The sequence below is a fragment of the Struthio camelus genome, chromosome 19, assembly GCF_040807025.1.
Source record: "Struthio camelus isolate bStrCam1 chromosome 19, bStrCam1.hap1, whole genome shotgun sequence".
Taxonomy (NCBI): Eukaryota; Metazoa; Chordata; class Aves; order Struthioniformes; family Struthionidae; genus Struthio; species Struthio camelus.
This window is the reverse complement of record NC_090960.1, coordinates 8,852,712-8,871,865: the sequence shown is the minus strand read 5'-3', so window position 1 is coordinate 8,871,865 and position 19,154 is coordinate 8,852,712. Positions and strand designations below refer to the sequence as shown.

The 19,154-nt window shown below is 58.3% G+C and overlaps 1 protein-coding gene across 12 annotated transcripts; it reads left to right on the top strand.

Annotated features, from left to right (window-relative positions):
- Positions 1 to 1,130: 1,130 nt before the first annotated feature.
- Positions 1,131 to 18,065, top strand: FBF1 (Fas binding factor 1). 12 transcript variants are annotated; one of them, XR_011135584.1, is made up of 31 exons: positions 1,131 to 1,582; positions 2,173 to 2,324; positions 2,735 to 2,762; positions 3,453 to 3,494; positions 3,922 to 4,012; positions 4,439 to 4,499; positions 4,808 to 4,858; positions 5,071 to 5,215; positions 5,801 to 5,881; positions 6,507 to 6,626; positions 7,492 to 7,645; positions 8,121 to 8,254; positions 8,535 to 8,637; positions 8,743 to 9,138; positions 9,831 to 9,908; positions 10,239 to 10,333; positions 10,844 to 10,902; positions 11,481 to 11,525; positions 11,615 to 11,749; positions 11,976 to 12,076; positions 12,527 to 12,733; positions 12,849 to 12,956; positions 13,263 to 13,402; positions 13,805 to 13,923; positions 14,079 to 14,201; positions 14,606 to 14,791; positions 15,394 to 15,570; positions 16,063 to 16,200; positions 16,305 to 16,430; positions 16,805 to 16,929; positions 17,585 to 17,795. XR_011135584.1 is itself a non-coding variant. In XM_068914130.1 (31 exons), exons 2-31 carry the CDS (start codon positions 2,322 to 2,324, stop codon positions 17,666 to 17,668), a joined length of 3,453 nt encoding a protein of 1,150 aa, XP_068770231.1. In that variant the 5' UTR covers positions 1,131 to 1,582; positions 2,173 to 2,321; the 3' UTR covers positions 17,669 to 18,065. The 12 variants fall into 12 exon arrangements, 10 of the variants coding, with proteins under 10 accessions (XP_068770231.1, XP_068770233.1, XP_068770229.1 ...); XR_011135583.1 differs by having other exon boundaries at positions 8,740 to 9,138; positions 17,585 to 17,792; XM_068914130.1 differs by having other exon boundaries at positions 8,740 to 9,138; positions 16,310 to 16,430; positions 17,585 to 18,065.
- Positions 18,066 to 19,154: the final 1,089 nt, after the last annotated feature.

The window sequence follows — 19,154 nt, the reverse complement described above, 5'->3', positions numbered from 1 at the left end:
CTACAAGCTTACAGTTGTAAAAGCTATTTCTTAAGTTTGTTTCTCCCCCCCCCTTTTTTTTAGATTAGATCTTGATGATAGAACAGCAAATTCAGTACTTTGCTATATTGGTATTTGGTCAATAGTATATATATTTTTCCAGCTCTCTACTAATTAGCTCTTCCCTAAAAGGCACAACATGGTTCATCTTGCTGGAATTCAGCTCTGTTAAACGGTCCTGTGTCCTGGTCAGGACTCCTTTTGACAAGAGGTAATGGTAACGTTCTTGTAAACGCTTCACAAGGATCCTATATTCCCACATAGATGGGCAGAGTGCAAGGTGAAAGCCCCTGGTAAATAGGTCCCAAGGATAAAAGATCTCAAAGAGCTGTTTCAAGGCTCCAGGCATTTCCCTGGGAATTTTCTGGAGATAAGTACAAATGAACACGGTTAGACCCAAGGTTGGACTCCCACCTTGGAGTGGGGCTGGCTAGCTCTTTCCTGTGTATCCAGCTTTAGTTAGTATGAGAAATCCCCCTCCCCCTCCCCCTCCCATCTGAACTTCTCATGTTATCTGTTAGTTGTTTTGAGCAGTGCATTTGCACCTTGCTCCAGAGACTGTTGTGGTTAAATCTGCTGTATCTTGCCCCCTTGGAGTGGTGGCCACTGCTTCTAGCTCTCAGCTAGAAAATTGTCCTGCATGGCTTACCAGGAATAGCTTTAACAGCGACAACATGCAAAAAACAGTATTGCCAGATGCAGTATTCCAGCCTGTCCTTGAGGTTTCTGGATCCATTTGCTTTTTTTTCTCCTGCTAAGCTTTGAGTTAAAGCTGGTGGCTGCCACCCTTCCGTGGCAGCCCAAGGGTGCTGTGCTCTGAAAGGTGAGCTTAAACAGCACTGTTTGAGCTATAAGCGCTCCAGTACCGTGCTTGTTGCTAACATCTTGTAACTGGGTGCTTGAACTGGTTTCTGCATGTCTTGAGAATGAGTCACAGCATGCAATTGCTCTCTTTTTATCAGTCAAACCAGGAGACATGGCTGGCATGACCTCAAGCTGAGGCCAGCAGTGGTAGCTTGGCGGGGGGCTGGCTGATGACTTGTGCCGAAGCCGGGTTTGGCCCTCGCAGCCTCATTGGCCGCCTCTGGTGGGGCGTTTCAGGTGGCAGGGAAAGCCCAAGCCCCAAACCCTTGTGCTGCCTTCAGGCATCAGAAGCTGCCTGCAGCCTGTTGGGGAAAACCATGCATATAAAGTGGTTTCTGGGGCAGCTGGCATGAGCTGGAGGCTGTGTTCCCGTCTGCCTCGGCTGCTAATCCACATCTTGGCTTCCCTAGCTGCACCGCAGCCCTCAGAGCCTGTGAAGTGGCACTGTAGATTTCCAGCTGCATTTCACAGTTGTTGAGCCACCTCCTTCCTTCCCAGCTTCCGGAAACTCCTGGATAAAGCGGAAGCCCTGTGGCAGGAGCAGCAGAGGTGCCCGTTCCCATCGGGGACCGGCCGCTGCTGGGAGCCGTAGTTCCCATCCCTCCCTCCAGGCCAGCTCGGAGACTGCGTTTCCCAGGGCTCTGCGCAGGGAAGGGCCTGGCCGGCAGGCTGAGCAGCGGTGAGAGCTGCGGCGGGTGCCCGAGGCTGCTGCGGGCATGGGCCGGGGATACCGTGGACGCTGGTCAGGGATGGCAGGAGCACGGGTCTGGGATGCCGCAGTCAGGGATGCGGCAGGCCGGGCAGGCGCCATGGCAACGCAGAAGCAGGGAGCGGGTACCAGAGCCGGGGAGGGGGACGGGGAGGCCCTGGCAGCCGGGAGCCGGTCAGAAAGTGGGGGCTGCTTTCATCCTGCTTCTCACCGTGCCTCTCGTCCCCGGGGCAGCTGCCGTCCGCTGGTTTGGGGTCCTCCGCGGGTCCCGGCCCCGGAGGGCCGTTTGCCAGGCGGCTGGGGCGGAGCGGGAGCGACCCCTCGGGCTCGGCCCTGCGGTCAGCCCGTGGCCAGGGCAGGGGGTACTGGCCCCTCTCGGGTTACTCTGCAGATCGGTTCCTCGGCCTCCCCTTGTGAATCGCTGCTGGAGCTCAAGGCCGTTTGGGGGAACAGGAAGGGGTTTTTTTTTTTTTAAGACTCGGAAGGTGCCTTGTTTTGTGGCTCGGCGAGAGGCCGGTGCAGCACCGCGCCTGGACAGGAAAGGGAAATCTTTTCAACAGAGGCGCTGCCAGCTGTAACAGCGAATGGGGAAACCTTCCTCTCCGGCGAGTAGGAGGTTCCCGCGAAGGGGAGCAGCGGCGTTAACCCCTGCGCCGCGCCGCGAGTGCCGAACTCCCCCCCGGAGCGGGGCAAGGCCGGGAGCCCTCTGATGGTGAGTGCGGCAGGCAGGAGGCTTGGGAAATCCAGATTGGTTGCTCTGGGACGTTTTTTTCCAGAGGTGGGAGATGTCTTTGGGGCTGGAGGCTTCTGCCTAGTTGGTGGCCACGAGGGGTTGTGCTAACCGGCCTCCCAAAAGTTGCACCCATCTCTGTGTTTCCCTTGGGTTTTGCGTGCGGGGAGGAGGAGGCTTTGCCGGTGCTCAGGGGATGCTCCAGGGCAGCCCGTCTCCAGCTTTGCAGAGGGACAGTGACGTGTCCCCCCCGGCAAGGGGGCTCATTGGGGCAGAGCCTCCTTGCCTGGGCCAGGCGGTACCCCACCGCCCCATGCAGAAAAGACAGTTTTGAGAAAGTCCAGGGCAGGCCCCCTTCGCTTTGTAACGAGGGAATTTGTCTTTCTCCGTAGGCTGCAAAATCCGGGAAAGGTTTAAGAGGTACGTGCCCTTGCGCGCTCTTCCTGACGCTGCCCCTGAGCGCTCGGATCTGCTGGGAGCACGGGGAGGGGGGGGACGCAGGGGTCGGCGCAATCCCAGCTCCCAAAATGCTACAAGACCCTTGGCTCAATGCTGCTGTTGAGTTCATCACGTCGCTCCTCGCCTGGTGCTGCTCACCTGCCTCCCAGATCCAGCAGATCTGCTTATCAGGGTCCTCCTGTCTTGGGGACTTTCCCAAATCCAGGGGAGAACATAAACGTACCCGTTTCAGTTTTTCCCCCCACCCTGGTGCCTTGCTTAGAGGCTGTCAGCCGCTTGCAGCCCCTCATGCTGCAGCAGAGCTTTTGGGGGGGCCCAGGGGCTCCGCGATGCTGCGCCATCAGAGCTCGCAGGTCGTCTCAAGTGCTGCTTGTGGCCAGCAGCTGACGTGAGTGTAAAGCAGCTTGCGCACTCGATGAGGAAGAGAGCCCGTTTCTAGCTAAGTGAAGCCAAATCTTTTGTCCACAAAACACTGGCCCAAGTCCCAGTCCTGCTGAAGCTGAAGGAAGCTCCCTTTGCACTAACGATGCTGCAGACCAAACCTTGTACTTGGGAGCTTTCAGAAGAGCAAGCCGGAGCCGAACTGGAGGCTTTTCTGCCCTTGCCCGGTGAACTCGCCTGCTCCAGCACCTTCGCTCTGTCTCGTTCCAGGCTCCATCGACGACGTGCTGGGCGACCTCCTCGGATACGACGGTAAAACGCACCTTCCCTGCAGCTGACGGGGCAGCGTCCTTGTGCCCTGTAGCTCCCTGCCCGGGAGCAGGAGGTGCTGCTTCGGCAGCCCTGCGGCGCACAGCCCTCGGTCTCCTTCTCCCAGCACAGGGCTTTTGCTCTGGGCTGTCGTATCGCCGCGGGATGGGCAGGACAAACAGCCCGGTCAGCCGGAAACGGCCTCCCGTAGCGAGGGGGGACGAAGCAGGGAGCAGAGCGGGGAGCAGCGTCCCCAGCATCCGAGAGGCCTTTGAGCAGGTCGGACAGCGGGTTGGGGAGGCAGAACGAGGTTCATCTCCAATTAAAAGCCCCTGGGGCCTGTAAGGAGACAGCGAATCCCGCTTTGGAGTGCCTAGGTCAGGGATATGCCTGTGTCCAGCATCTTAATCTCTCCCTGCCTTGTTTCCAGATGAAACCCCTGTTAAATCTGCCAGAGCTTCCCAGCCGGCCGGGGGCAGCGGTGGGAGAGCCAGGGGCACCGGCTCCCCGGCCAGCAAGAAGTGAGTAGCTCTCAAACACGTCCCTCTTGTTCGGAGATCTGTCTGTGCTCCGTAAGACCTTCTGCCCTGCCCCGTCCGTGGCCTGCAGCTTTCCAGCAGGAGTCGGGCGTTCCCCGGCCCTGCATTGTCTTCTGTAAATCGCCTTTCTAATGGTTGTTTGCTTAAATGTAACAGTCCCAGCCCTAGCGTCAGTTTTTCTAATGCTATTTTAGCCCTGTCAGGTGGGTGCATGTTCCCATGTTGTGTGACACGGCTGCTGCAGGGTGGCTGTGTGGTCCCCCTGCCCCGCCTGGCCTGGCTGTCCCATCAGCTGTGGGTGACCAGTGTCCCCAGGGTGGTGTGCAGCAAGTCCTGCCCATGGCTGGTGTCTCCCTGCACCTTGCCAAGCGCCAGTGCGGCGTTCCCAACCCTGGGCTCATGTCACAGGTCCCTCCTGGAGGACGATTTCTTCAGCAAACTCCCTGCCGAGGACATCGAAGCTGCGGAGGTGAGCTTGAATTTTGGGGGGGGGCCCTGGGTGTCCCAGTGACCTCACTAGGCCCAGCTTGCCCCTGGCGTCACTCCATCAAAGTCAGCAGTGGGACAGCAGGGATGAACCTTGAAGTTTGGCTGAAGAAGTGACCTCTGGCTGGGAAGATGGGACGGGGAGTGGGTGGATGGTGGGAGAAGGGCTTCCGGGTGCCCCAGATGGGATGGAGCGAAGCCAAGGGAAGGTGCTAGTGAACGCCCCTGGGGCGAGGTGTCCCCAAAGCCTGTCCGCCCGTCCATCTGATCTCTTGCCTCCCTGGCACACAGGGATCCGATGTCTCAGATGCCGACCCGCAGGCTGTGCTGCAAACCCTGAAGGTAAGCGCCCAAATACCCGTCACCTCAGCCCCGGGCGCACCACGGGCAGGCGCGACAGGCAGACCAGCTCAGCGGCCTCTTGGAAAGCCTTCCCCGTGGAGCCAAGCTCCGCGAACGCAGGTCGGGGCAGGCAGCGATGTGCCGGCCGGGAAGCAGCCCTGGGGCGGTGGCAGCATCCACCCTGCTCCCATCCGCATCCTGCTGCTTTCCAGGACATGGATGACATGGAAGCGGATCTCCTGGGAATATCAAAACCCAGTTCGGGGCCAGGGAAAACGACTGTGAAAGGCTCTGAGAAACGCGACCCTGCGGGAGGAGCAGTAAAAACTGTAGGGAAGCTGCAAACTCCTGAGAAAGGTAAAAAGAAGATTCTGCTCCTCTTCTCCCAGCCTGCCTGCAAAGGTGCATGAGATGTTTTCCTCTGAGATAGGGAGCAAAAAGTGGTTTTGTTCCCTAAAATCCTTTCCCTGATCTCTTTTGGGGCTATTGCAAACACAGAGTTTTATTCTGGCTGTGTGTGGTGCCCAGTGCTTGAATCCTCGTCCCTGGGGGATCCCTCGCCCGGCCTCTTGGCATGATGTGACAACGTCACCGACACGGTAGCGCCCGCAGCCACGCGGCTGCCTCCCACCCAACACCCTTGCGCCATTCCCGATGCTGTGCAAAGTGTTTCTAGTGAGATCTGCCGGGTGCGGGTGGAAGGAGACCCAGAGGGGTTGCATTTAAGATAAGCCACTCCTCAGCCCGTCCTGCTCTCCCTGATGCCCTCTTCTCCTTTCCTGCTTGCAAAGAGGCCCCTGCAGAGAGACCTGCAGCCCCTGGGACCTCGGGGGGACTTTGTGCCACAGCACATGCTTGCCAGGGGTGCCTGGGAGGGAAGCAGCTGTTGGCTGGGGAGGGGACAGGGGCAACTCTGTCTCTGAGCATGGCCTCTCTTTCCAGGGGAGTCTGCACCTGCAATGGAAAAGAAGCCGCTCTCATCTCCCCCTGCTACCCGGCAGTACAAGAAATTTGACTTTGAAGGTAGGCTCTCGCTCTGGGTCTGCCAGCAGACGCCTGGGGCAGCTGCGGACTCTGGCCTTGCTGTTTGCCTGCAACTTGCCTCTCGCATTGGCTGAAGGTTTGGATGGTTAATGAGATGCAGTGTCATTCACCCCTGCAACGCTAGTTCAAATCTAATCCCACAGAAACGTAACTTTTGAGCGTATGAAGTTCAGGGAGACTGGAGGGCATCCTAGATCCCTGCAGAACCCACCTTCGTGGCATTAAAGGCAGCAGCCCTGCAGCAAAGAGGGATTTTGGGAACACCTGGAAGACCTCAGTAGGGATGCTGAGGTCACAGTTACACCTGAGGCCACATTGCAACACATGCCTGGCAGTGCCCAGAGGACCCAGGTCTCAACCCGGCTGCCCCGCGGAGTTTGGGCACAAGCGCAAGCACTGGGGTTGGTTTCCCTCTCGTCGCCGCTCTGAGCGAGGCAGATCTGGTCCCCAGAGTCCCCATGGGCGCGTGATGGGGTTAGTGCTTTAGTGCTTGGCTTAGTGCAGAACAGGAGGTCTTCTAAATTATGTGTTTGGTTTGAGGTTCTTCTGTTTGTTTGTTTTCTTTTTTAATTCTCCTTTCTTTCCCCTATGGGCTAATTCCTAGATTTAGATGATCCTTTGGCAGGACTTCTATCTGATGAGGAACAAAACGCTCCCAAGAAGCCAGCCCTATCCAGCACTGAAAATAGCCCTGTGAAAAAAATAGAACTGAGCAAAGAGAAAGGTAAGTAGGGATGCTCTGCATCCCATTTGTATTTAACGAATGAGGAGCCGAGATTAGTTTGGGTGACGTCCAACCAGTTCAACTGAAAGCCAGCTAGTCCTGTCTCTTATTAACCAGTATGAATGTTTATAAAGCCACCCCTGTGTAGCGGGGTTAATTGTCAAGCAGCTCACTGTATGCTTGATACTTCCAGTGTGCTACAGGTTACAGAAGTGACCTTGGCTTCTGGGAAAGGTCAAATCTTACCTTTGACTTCACCCAGCCTGTTTGCACAGTACCGAATGAGGACAAGTTTGCTGGGTAAGGGTTGGGATGGCTAAGAGCATTGCCAGTTCCCACCAAAGCCCAGCTGGTGCATCTCCAGGTTAGATCCAGCTGCTCTGTGGCTGTTGCAAGCACCTGGCCCCCTTGTCCCTGCAGCTGGGACACTAACGGGAAGGGACTGAGAGTCCCCCTGAGCACCCCCCACCCCAGTAAGTCCAGTCTGCTGCAGAGATGGACACAAGAAGCAGCTGCTGGGTTAGGGCAAGGACTAAGGTGCATTGAGGGAGTGGGGACTTTTGGAGGGCAGGAATTCACTGATTAGAAACTTGCAGGGCTACAAAGCTCCTGGCATTTGCCAGAGCTGGAAACCCTGGTGATGGTGACACCCAGCAACATCCCAGCAGTGTGCGCGCGGCCGCAGCCCGGGAAGTAGAGCCTTGCTGCTTTGTCACTTCCCAGGGGATTTGAGCACCAAAAAGCCCTGTTTGAAAGTGACTGTGTAAACGGTCCTGAGAGAAAAGGGCAGGCAGGGCTGCTATGAGCTCTTGTTAAAGTAAAAACTGATGTAACCTACTGCTCCTGTGCGTGATCCCATCCGCAGAGCCTCCCCCACCCCAGCCGCCCCGGCACGCCGCGGCCCCTGTCCGCAGAAGGGAGGAGCTCGTGTTTGAGGACGATGGCGATGAGCTGATGGACGCGCTGGGATTCGGCAATAGCCCAAAAGGAGACCCAAAGCAAGGGAGGAAGGGAGAAAAGTAAGGCATTGCTGGGCAGCAAAAAGGCAACAGGAGCAAAGCAGGGGGATGTGCGTGATACGGCCATGCGGGGCAGCCACTGGAAAGAGGGTGCAGGGTCCTGGAGGAATTTAAGGCTTCTCCTGTGGGAGAAGCAGCAGGAGCTGCTGTGCCTGGTGCTGTGCAAATACAGGGTCAAAAGATGGGGCCCTTCCTTGGGGAGCTCAAGGTCTGGTTAGTTGTGCTGCGGCCACGCTGCACCTCGTCGCTGCAGCTTCGCGCTGCCTGTCTGCGGACTCGGCCGCGCTGCAAGGGGTCACGGCTGGTTTTCTTAGCAATTGGCATGCTAGAAACGGAGGGCTTAATTTAAAAAAAAAAAAAAAAAAAAGAAATCACACAAAAAGTGGCAAGAGCAGCCTCATTTTGTACGGAAGAGCAGGAATGCCCTGGCAAGGCTGTGTGTCGAGAAACACCCTCACGGCTGTGTCCCCTGCAGGGACGAGCTCCGTCCAGCCCGCTCCAAGCTGGACGAGTTACTGGGACGAGGCCCCGTGGCCAAAGCCCTGGAGCGGCCGGGCGTGGGAGAGCACAGGGAGTTCAAGCTGGATCCAAAATACCAAAAGCAGCCAGGTGAGCCCAGCCGGGGACGCGGGGAAGGCCTGCGGAGGTGCCAGCATTGGCGCAGGAGGGTGAGGTGCTCGGTAACCCAGTTGCCTTTGAACATGGGCCCATTCCCGATGAAGCCGCTTTTCCCAGCCGTGCCAGGAAGGCACCTTGCTTGAAGCTTGCCGGGGAAGATGTTTCCAGCAGCGTTTCCCCAGCGGCCGTGATCCCGGTGGGAATCACAGGGGAGGAGGAGGAGGGCCGGTATCTTTGCAGCATGTTGACTTGAGGCCACATGTCTGAGCAGAGAAGGAAGAGCCTTGGGACGAGGAGGATTTCATCTTTGGGGCGTACCAGCCCACGGTGGCCTCGGCGCCTGAGGGCCGGCCGGCGCGGAGGCAGCCTGCGAGGTACCGCGCTGTGTGTCCGTCTGTCCGTCTGACCGCCGGCTGTGCCGCCTCTAAGCCGGGATGTCCCCTCTCAGGCGGGTTTGTGACTCCCTCTCGCCGCAGCAGGTTTTCGGCTGAGAGCAGCGGTGAATCGAAGCCGGACCCCCGCGCCAAACCCTCTCCTCCTCCAGCAGACAGGAGCCCCGCGCGGGGCAGCAGGGCTGGCGGTGACTGGCTGGGCTTGAAAGATGAGGATTTTCTGGATTCGGACCCTCCGTCTCCAGCTCAGGCCAGTGCCACGGGGAGCTGCCCAAGCCCCGCTGCAGCCAGGCGGCCCGACCCCACCAGCCAGCTCCTGGCCGCGGAGGAGCCCGCGGCCAAACCCGACCCGCCAGACGAGGACAGCTGGCTGAGCGCTGCCCTGTCTCGCAAGAAAGCCCGAGTGCAGGCGAAGGCGCAGGAGAGAGGTGCTGAGCCCTCGGGGACCCCGGGCGAAGGGCTGGATCCCCGCTTGGCCACTAGGTAAAGGCATGTTGATGGCTGCTCCTGTCTGCTCTGCAGAGGGCTGCTGAGGATCCCTCAGAAAACCTGAACTCCGACTTAAGGAACTAATTTTAAGCACTGTTTTGTCTCCTATTGGGGTAAGAATGTGGGACTTTGTCCCGGCTGATTCAGCTGGGGGTCCATCACGCCTCCAGGCCTTCATCCCAGCTGCGGCAGAGCTTGCACACGCTGCCTGGGGAGCCATGCGGCTGCCTCAGATCAGCTCCTCCACTGGGGCTCCCACCGCCCTTCATGTCCCTGCCTCACCTTCCCCTTTATTTCTCTTAGTCGCAGGCAACCCACCTCCTCCCAGTCTGGGCTTACACATGCACAGAGTCAGGCTTGTGCCATGCAGCTGGGACTCAAAGGCAATTTGCGGATGAAAAGACACAATCCCAGACTTGTGTTTCAGGCAGGGAGTGTGTGAGCTGAGGCTGGCGCTGCCCGGGGGAAACAGCGGGCTGCAGCAGGGAGGAATGCACAGCATGAAGCAAAGACACCCCATGTGTCTTTGGGGTGTCTTTGCTCCATCTGCAGCCAAATGGGCAAATCCTGCCACAGCTCAGTGGGACAGAGGCTGATGCCCTGCAAGGAGCAGCAGGTGTTGGGGAAAAGACCTTGTTGCTCATCACCTCCATGGCTCTTCCACATACGAGGTTCTTTTCTTGCAGCCAGCCAGCCGCCCTCGCAGGCGCACCGTCACAGGCAGCCGCTCCGCAGGACACAGCAGCGAGCGTAGGCGGCTCCAGGTAAGGCCTTCCTTGCGTTTTGGATGTTCTCCATGGGAGAGCTTTCCTGTGAAAGCAACCACGTGGGTGAGATAGGGAACGGGGAGAGTGGGTAGCCAGCAGTGACCGCGTTGGCTTGGCACCTCCGTAACGGAGAGGGAAGGCAGCTTCGAAGCACTGGTGCTTTTGAGTGGCTCTTCCCTTTCTGCCCATGATGGAAAAGCCAAGCTTTAAACTTACGGCAATGCCCAGCTTGAGGAGATTGCGGGCACATGCAAGGAAACATCCCTGTGCCTCTCCCCGTGTCATGGCACTCTCGTACATCGTTCATGCATGCCTGTCCCCACACAGGTACCCCGTTCCCCACCTCAGCGTGCCGAAACAAGCCCCAGCTCCCCCACCGGAGTCCAGAAAGGAGGATCCTGCAGGAGCTGCTAGTGCCCTGGGTGCGTTTCATGGGGCAGATGGGTCCAGGCAGCAATAGGCAGTGAGGCTCTCCTCAAAGAAACCAGCAGGAGCCACAGGGCAGCCCTTGGCCATGCAAGGACTACCCCAGGCTCTGGCTGGCCTTTGATGGAGCAGGCTGCCGAGCTGCAGGATCCCGCTGTCCCTATTTCGTGGTGTTTGGAGATAGCGTGCCAGGGGTGCACTGCAGCTCCGAAACACTGCTCCAAGCTCCCACAGCGCAGCCTTTGCAGTCCCAGAGGGCTGCAAAGACTTGCCCTCTCCAAGCAACAAGTGGCCTGGAGTGGGCTCCCATCCTTGCTGTCCTTTTTCTCCCCTCGTTGCCTTCCACTGGCCAGACACTCATCCCATTAGTGCCGTGTGCTGGCAGGACCCCTGCCCTGGCTGAGCCCGTGCACCAGCTCAACGTCCCCTAGAAGTGGCTTAGGGGATTCAGCCTCCTCCCTGGTTCCCATTGCCATGTCTGAATTACGGACACGTTGAATTTTCAGCTCCCACAGCCTTATTCCCAGAACAGCAGGAGACACCGGGCCCTGGCCCACTTGCTCAGGTGGGTATGTTGGGCCTGTGCTCCCCACAAGAGGTGCAGGACCAAGGAGGTGATCACGAGCATCACCTGAGCAGCATTTACATAATGCCCTAGGCATATTTGTATATTATATTAATAAGGAAACAGAGGCTCCAGTTGAGGAAGGACTTTTCTTTCTGCTCGTTTTCCCTGATATTGGGGTGAAGATCCTCTAAGGTTGTTTCTAGGGAATTGAAGGGGAATCAAAGCCTTTGAAAGAGAGGGCAGCTCATGCTTGGTCCTTGAAGCCTCTGTTTCTAGCCAAGGTGGGCCTCCTCACTCTGCCCCTGTGGCAGGGTGCACATGATGTCCCAAAGGATTCATGGTCTTATCCTTGCACCTGTCCCCAGTAAGGAAGAGCTCAGCATGCCTGTGGTAGGGCCTCCTGGGGCATCACTAGGGTAGAAGGGACCTGGCTCAGCAGTGGGGCTGGGCTGGAGAAGGGCAGGAGAAGAAGGACCACAGCAGCTTGGAATGGATGGCCGTTCCCCAGTTAGAAGGAGACTTCTTGCAGAGCTAGGCTCAGCCCAAGGTCTGAGAGTATCCTTGCACCTCCTCAGGCTGTCGTCCCCAGGATGCATCTCTCGGCAGCACCACAGCCACAGGTGAGGGACGTGTGTTTCCGTGGGGTCTGCTGGCCATGCTGTAAAGCTGCTGGTCCTAAAGGCCTCCGTCTTCTCTCTCCACCCCGCAGGCCGAGCCGCTGGCCCTGGACTTGCTGCACACAAAGGGGCCAGGGGCTCCCATAGCCCAGCTCTCTGAAGACAGGACAGGCTGTCAGGCAGCACTGCTCAGTGCCCAGGCCCGCATGGCGGAGCTGGAGAGCCAGGTGACCCTGTCGCGGGGATCTGGACAGGGGACCCACGGGGAAGAGAGGAGCCATGTCTGCTCCAAACACCATTGGGATGGCTGGGGAGAGGGGAGAAACCTCCCTGGGCAGAGGTGCCTGAGGCTACCAAGTCCTGCTTTGGGAGCTCTGTCCCCAGGCCAGGCTGGATGGGGGGACACATCTCCCCAGGATGGCACAAGGACCTTCTCCCGTGGGTGCCCCACAGGTCCGGACGCTAGAGCTGGAGCGGATGCAGCAGAAACTGTTGCTGGAGAGTCTCCAGCAGCGACACCAGGAAGACTTGGATCTCCTTGAGAGTGCGCACAGGTATGGGGCCGTCTCCCCTTCTCTGCCATGTCCTCGCCTACTGGCCTGCCAGTGCTCCCTGGGGTAGGAGGCCTGGGGAGCTCCCCAAATCCATCCCTGGGGCAGGCAGGCACATAGCCACATTAGTGCTGATGCTGGTGGGGTGGAGAGCAGCCCCACGGGTGAGCTGCAGTGGGGGGTCACCCACGCTGTCCCACGGGTGGCAGGGAGGAGAGACCAGTCCTATTGCCAGCAAGCTTTAAACCAGGGCACCTCCTGGGTGGTAGTGGGAGAAATCAGGGCTCAGACCACAGAGAGCAAATCGCCCCATGCCTCAGTTTCCCCAGACACACAACAGCACCCATCTGCACGCTAAAGCCCTTGGTGCCCCTTGTGTGGGGAGCACTGGGTATCGCTATGAAAGCAGCTCTTGTCGCTTGCTGTGACCCTTTGTGGGCTCTCTCCGGGCAGGAGCTGGGTGAAGGTGGTGGAGGAGACCTACAGGCAGCGGGAGGAGCGGCTGCGGCAGGAGAAGGAGCAGCTGGCGGCACAGCTGGTGTCGCAGAGCCAGGCCGCGGAGCAGGCGCGGGCAGAGCTGCTGGCGCGGCACCAGCAGCAGCTGACGGCGCTGGAGCAGCAGAGCACACGGGAGCTGCAGCGCCTGCAGGAGCTGCAGAGGTGAGCATGGCACAAGGCAGCACCTGTGTGGGGCCCATCCCAGCAAAGGACCAAGGCAAAAGTTCGGGGGCCCTGGGAAAGGAAAGATGAAACAAACTTTCCCTGGGTCCCGCAGGACATCTGTCCAGGAGATGCGCAAAGACCACGAAGAGCAGCTCCAGCGGCTGAAGCGGCTGAAAGACCAGGAGATTGACGCAGTGACCAGCGCCACTTCGCACACCAGGTTCCAGTGGCCCGTGTGGTCTCCCTGCATTGGGCCCCAGCCTCTGTGTCCCCTGTCCCGGGGGAACCAACCGCAGGAGCGGTGGGTCTCTCCCACCCACTTGCTGCCCCTTGCATCCGCAGCTTTTGCTGAGGAGATGGTAGGGAACCCACACAGATGTCCCCAGTTTGAGGACTAATATGCCCTCAGCACCAAACCAAACCCAACCCATCAGTGCCCCCCTTGTCTTGTTTCTGCTTTGTTGCAACTGGGAAAGACTCAGGGCAGCGAGATGAAGCACGTTCCCCATAGGTGGCCTCTCCACAGGTCTCTGAATGGCGTCATCGAGCAGATGGAGAAGTTCTCTAGCGACCTGCACAACCTCTCACACCGGGTAGAGGCCACGCACCACACCACCTCCCAGGAGCTGGCCATGGGGGCCCAGCAGCGTGACAAGCAACTCAAGGGTAGGTCTGCCCTTCCTGGCACCAAAACAGCCACAGGGTCCTGAGGACGCCTGGGGTAGGGAGAGGCACCCACATTAGGGATGGGGCCCCCATGGCGGGTCGGCTACGGTGCCCGGGTTGGCTAGGCCCTGCCTGCTAGCTGCAGTCATGAGCCATCTTGGGGTCTCCCCCTTACAAAACAGTGCTCCCAGGGATGTGCAGCAGGTGATGAATGCAAAAGCACACAGATTTTTCCATGAACATGCTATGGACAGAGGGGTTCCCCCCTTGGTGTTACAGAGGATGCTAGAGAGGGTGGCAGTGATTCATTGTGTATGTGCGGTGGGGTGGGATGGATGCCCCGCAGCTTGCACCAGCCTGCAGGTCCCTGCTGTTCATGGCCCAGCCCTTCGCTCCCCTCAGTGCTCCAGGACAGGCTGTCGCAGCAGCAGAGGGACATGGAGGAAGAGCGGAGCCGACTCCAGGACGTTATCGCCAAAATGGAGGCGAGGCTGGGCGAGCAGACTCGGCTGCTGGAGCAGGTGAGCCTGTGTGGCATCCTCTGCCTGCGCTGGCTCCACACCCAATGTGGGACTGTCCTTTGTGCAGGCAGGCTGGAAATGGGGCAGGTTGAAGATCTCGGGTCTCACCTGGAGCCCATGAGTTGTGTCCATCTCCCCTCTGCCTCCGGGCCCAGGAGCGGTGGAGGGCAACAGCAGAGCAATCCAAGGTGGAATCGCTGCAGCGCTCACTGGAGGAGCAACGGAGAGTCATGACCCAGCAGCTCTCCATGGAGCGGGCAGAGCTGGAGAGGGCAAAGGTGAGACGTGGACATCTCCAGGCACTATTCGGATGTTTCGAGAGTCGGACCAGAGCTGCACTGCAGTGCATGGTGGAGGAAAGAGCTAGATGCTGGGCTGGACCATCCCTCTGCTCCGTTCCATCCTCTGCCTCCTCAATCCCACACTCGGTCACTTGATGAATCATGGATCAGACCAACCATCTGGCACGCAAGTGCAAGAGGCTGCCGCATATGTGCACGGTGCACACCGGCTGCCGAGGCGCATGAAGCCTGAGTTCCCCATGTAGGGCTCACACCTGGCGCCACAGACTTGACTAGACTGTAGATGCTTAATGGGGTTTAGTGGCAGAGATAGGTCAGAGGAGAAAATCCTGTGACCACGGGGCTCAGGGCTCTTGCTCTCTCTTGTATCGCTCTCCCAGAGTGCGTTGCTGGAAGAGCAGAAGTCGGTGATGCAGAAGTGCTCGGAGGAGCGCCGGAAGCTGGCGGCCGAGTGGGCCGAGTTTCACACCCGGCAGCAGCTGAGCAAGGAACGGCTGGAGCGTGACATGGACTGGGCCCTGCAGAGGGACTCCCAAAGAGAGGGCACCATCATGAGCCTCGCCAAGGTACCACAGCAGAGCCCTGCCTGCAGGGTCCAGCACGGCTGGGCAGGCAGCTGGGCTCCCTGGTGGGCCCTGCTTGCAAGCAGAGATTCAGACCTGGCTTCAGCTGTTTAAAATGGAGACATCATATGGGGCCAGTGGTGAGAAAAAAAGCCGTTCCAAGGGCAGCTCCCTTGGCCTCTTTTAGATGCTGACTTTTAGCATCAGTCACAGCTGTCTCTTCCCCCTTGGCTGTGAGGAGTTTGGGCAGCCAGACCAGGCACTGCTGCCTCTGTGGTGAATGTCCAAAGTCAGGTAACCATCGAGGCTGAATACTTCCACTGCTGTGGCTTGAGCGTGTTTTAGGGTGTGCAATGTGGTGAGGAGATCGCTTTCCAGGTGCGCGTGTGTGTCTGTACACCCTCAGCTCCGCCAAGCCTTGGTCCCCGTGGCAGGGTGGATGGGGGCACTGCTTGAATACCTGGTGGTGTTGCTCTGCACCCCAAACCCAGCCTGTTAGCACCAGGAGCTCAGCGGGGCCAGATTCCTCCCATCGCTAGGGAGGATGTGGGATAGCTGCTGGGACAGGGCAGGTAACGCATCTCTTGCCCCTCTGCTCGCCCTAGGAGCAGGCAGAGCTGAAGATCCGGGGCAGCGAGCTGAAAGCCAAGGAGGAGCAGCTGGCAAGGGACAGGGAGCTGCTGGACCAGGCCTGGCAGGAGCTGAGGCTGGAGAAGGAGAAGGTGAACGGGGCCGCGCTGCGCATCCGGCAGCGAGTGGAGGAGATCGAAACCATGAGCAAGGTAAGCAGGAGAAACCAGGCTGCAGCTTGCAGCTCTGTGGGGCGCAGCTGTGCCTGGGACAGCCCTGGCTTAGGATCCACAACCTCAGGGGGGTGTGAAACCCCAGCTTTGCTGCTGGTGCGTGTGTGACTAAGGACAAGGGACAGTGCTGCCATCCCCAGTGGTGCCACACGACAGCGATTCCTCCCTGGTAGGGAGCTCTGATCCCTGTTGACACAGAGGTACCAGAGGAGGTGACAATGGTGGCATTGGCTGCATCATCCTCATCCCCTGTGGAAACCTGTGTGACTTGATGCATTTGCAGCAGGGAAGGTGCAGGGGACAGGCACAGACCCCCTAGGGGCACCTCTTGCTGGGATGGTACCAGTAGAGAGAGCGTGGAGCTGGGGCAGCTCAAAAGGGGAATAAGGGAGTGAACGAAGGAGCCTCGGCACCTGCGCCGGGTCAGCGAGGGTCTCGGTCCCCCTCCTCCCCAGCTGCTCTGCCTTGCAGCTCTCATCCCAGAAGTGTGAGGAAGGAGAGCGAGCACTGCGGGAAGCCCGCAGGGTGGAGTCCGAGCACCAGGCCAGACTGCAGGTCATGCAGCAGCACCTGGAGCAGCTGAAGCAGCAGGAACAGCATCTGCAGCAGGCAATCCTCCCTTCATCTTCCTTTCTCAGCCTTGGGCCGCCATGCTGAGGGCCTGAACATTTACCAAGGGCCTCTCTCTCTCTCTCCCTTTCTCCTGGGATCAGAGCAGGAGCGGCTGAGCATGGCTCTCCAGAGAAGTCAGCTCCAGCAGCTACGCGAGGAGCTGCCGAACAACCCCACCACGGCCCAGGACATCAGCGCCCCCACCAAGGGCCTCTCCGGCACGCTGTGTAAGGGCTCCCGCACACTGCTGATGGCAAGGAGCAAGCCATGGAGCAAGCACGCTCTCATTTCACTCCTCAGGAGGGTTGGGACATTTCTGGGGGCTGTTTTAGTTCCCCCATAAACAAACCTCAGAGCTGTTTTGGCGTTGGCCTCTCCACTCTCACAAGGGGTTGTGCAGTTGAGCTCTCCAAGCCAGGGCAATGCCAGGATGAGGTACAGGGCGCTGGGAGGGGCAAGGTGGGTAGCTTAAAGCCCATCTGCTCCAGGAGGTTGGGAGGGACTCCACTGCAGTGGCATGTAGACAGCAAAACAAGGATGCTCCAGTGTGTCCGTGTTTTTCTGATGGCAGCGTTGCTGCATGCTCAAGCTCTCATTCCAGGCTTTCCACCTCCCATCACGGCATTCCCCCGGCACAACCCAGGCAGTAGCAGGGACAGCCTGGGCAGGGCAGGCCCGTCGGAGCTCTATGCCAAATTGCTGCTGCTGAAGCACAGGGCTGAACAGGTGAGCCAGTAGGAAGATTGGGGCAGACAGGGATTTCAAACCACCCAAGAGACAGCAGGATTGCAAGAAGCCAGATTCAGGCCTGACAGCCAGAGCATGGGGTGTCTTCTAAGATCATTGCTGAGCTATGAATCCGTGCTGGGCTGGGGGGGGCTTGCAGCAGGCAACGGCTCCACATTTCTCTGCTGTACCTACAGATGGTTGAGTGATACCAGAAGCAAGGACTAGTGAGTGCTCACCACTTGTCTCAGACTCGCTGATAGTGTCCTTGTCTAGCTGGGGTAGCGCCTCACCCCATCTCTCAGTGGGAAACATCAGCTCTCCTGGACTCTGCCTTCATTAATGTCTCCATCCTCTCCCATTAGCTTCCCTCTCCATCAGCCCTCTGTGTCCCTGCTGGGTCCTTCCCCAGGCAAGCAGGTTGTCTGAGGCTTTTTCCGTGGGTCTCACTCAAAGCGCAAGCTTATGGGCTTTGAGTGGGAGGCCCTAGACAAGCCCTCCCAGGGACCGTGGCTGGGTAGCTGTCCTCATGCTTATGCTTGCTGTGTGAGAGAGGGCTTGGGATTTGTCCCTCACCCCTGGGTGACACCCCAGCCTGGGACCGTTTCCCAGGTGCTCTGTGGCACCCCTCCCATCCTTTCTCCTCTATTTTCAGGATCGTGATTTCTTGGAAGATGAGCAGTTCTTCCTGGAGACCCTGAAGAAGTCGTCCTACAACACTTCATCTCTGTCAGCCTGAGGAGAAGGCATCCCCACATCCTCCCTGAGGGACCAGCTGCTGTCTGCCCTCAGGGTAGGCTGCTGTGCCATACTCATAGGGGGGTGGAAAAAAAGCAAACAGTAAATAATTCCAGTTCTCAGCTGAGAAACTGGCCTTCTTTTCTTTAAAAAAAAAAAAAAAAGCCATGGTTTGTCTGATCTCCATCCTGAGGGCTGCCAGCCACCTTGGCAGAGCTGTGGCTGCAGGACTGCGCTAATGCAAAGGGTACTGCAAACCTGGAGGATCAGGCTCCAACGTGGTGTCTCGGCCAGCCCAGCCACATGGTCGTGGCTCTTGCACAAGTAGCTGCCTCCCACGGGACTGGACTTTTCTCCAGTGGGAGAAGGGAGATCATAAAGCCTTTCCACCCTTTGGCCAAATTTCAATGCTCAGTAGACTTAATGCAGCATGGGACAGAGCTGTTCAGGCCAGGAGAGGAGGTCTCTGCCTCAAGTTTGCACTGATGTCTGAAATGCCTGAATCTTCATGGGCAGGTCATCCCCACCAGCACCCTTTGCTGTCTCCACTGCTATCTCTTCTCCCCATCAGGGGAAATGGATCTGCTTTTGGGGGGCTGCTGAATTATGGCGGGGGACAGACTGGAATAAAAAACTACTGGAGCCCACCACCCCAGAGCACCTGGGCACAAGGCAGGGTAGAGGGGATGTCTGCTGGGTCTTTGCTCCCTTCGCAGCGCCCACGGGGTGGGGAGGATCGGCCGCTCTGCAGGCCAGGATGTTGTTACGCTGTCCAAAGAGCAGGCAAGCGATCGCTTTCCCAGAACCACAACTGGCTCGATTCATTCACATGCTTCTTTCTGTGGCCTCAACAGCCCTGAATTGGGTGGGTTTTCTCCACATATGTTACCACCACTGCCCTGTCATTTGAGCACGCATGCGCTTGGCCTGACCACAGCTTTCCTCCTGGCTACTGGTTGTCTGTGAGAAAAGTGTTACGAACTTCACTTGAGGTTTCCCCCTCTCCCCAGAAAAAGGTGGAATTGCATTTCCTGAAGAAACATGACCAATGTGCGGGGGGTTCGTGTCCTGTCCCTGCTATCGGAGTGTGACCTCTTGGCTAATTTCCCCGTGGCTGACCTGACACGGGGACAGAGGAACCACCAAGAATTATGTTCCTGTGAGATCCATGAAGGTGTAACCGGGGGAAAGCTCCCGTTCCCATCCTACTACCACCCAACCTCTTACAAGACATCCCCGAGCCCGCGCAGGAGCACAAATCACGGGTCTGCAGGAAACGGGCAACATGAGTTCTTTTGGTCCTGGCACTGTTACATCTTCAGGGCTCTCCACAGCCTGTGCTGGCTCTAAAAAGCCCAAACTCTGGGTCTGAAACTCTTGCTGGAGGCTTAGTTCCCCTGTGGAAGGTAAAGGCAGGTGGCTCTTTGGGTAGGAAGAGCAGGGTGGGGGGCAGCCGGCGACAGGGACCGACTGTGGACCCCCCCCCC

What these genes read in the sequence shown, in the direction of transcription:
- FBF1 (XM_068914125.1), top strand. An exon ending in CGCCTGCAGGAGCTGCAGAG is followed by an intron (nt 12,734 to 12,848) that starts GTGAGCATGGCA and finishes TGGGTCCCGCAG; the next exon opens with GACATCTGTCCAGGAGATGC. An exon ending in GCGTGACAAGCAACTCAAGG is followed by an intron (nt 13,403 to 13,804) that starts GTAGGTCTGCCC and finishes CGCTCCCCTCAG; the next exon opens with TGCTCCAGGACAGGCTGTCG.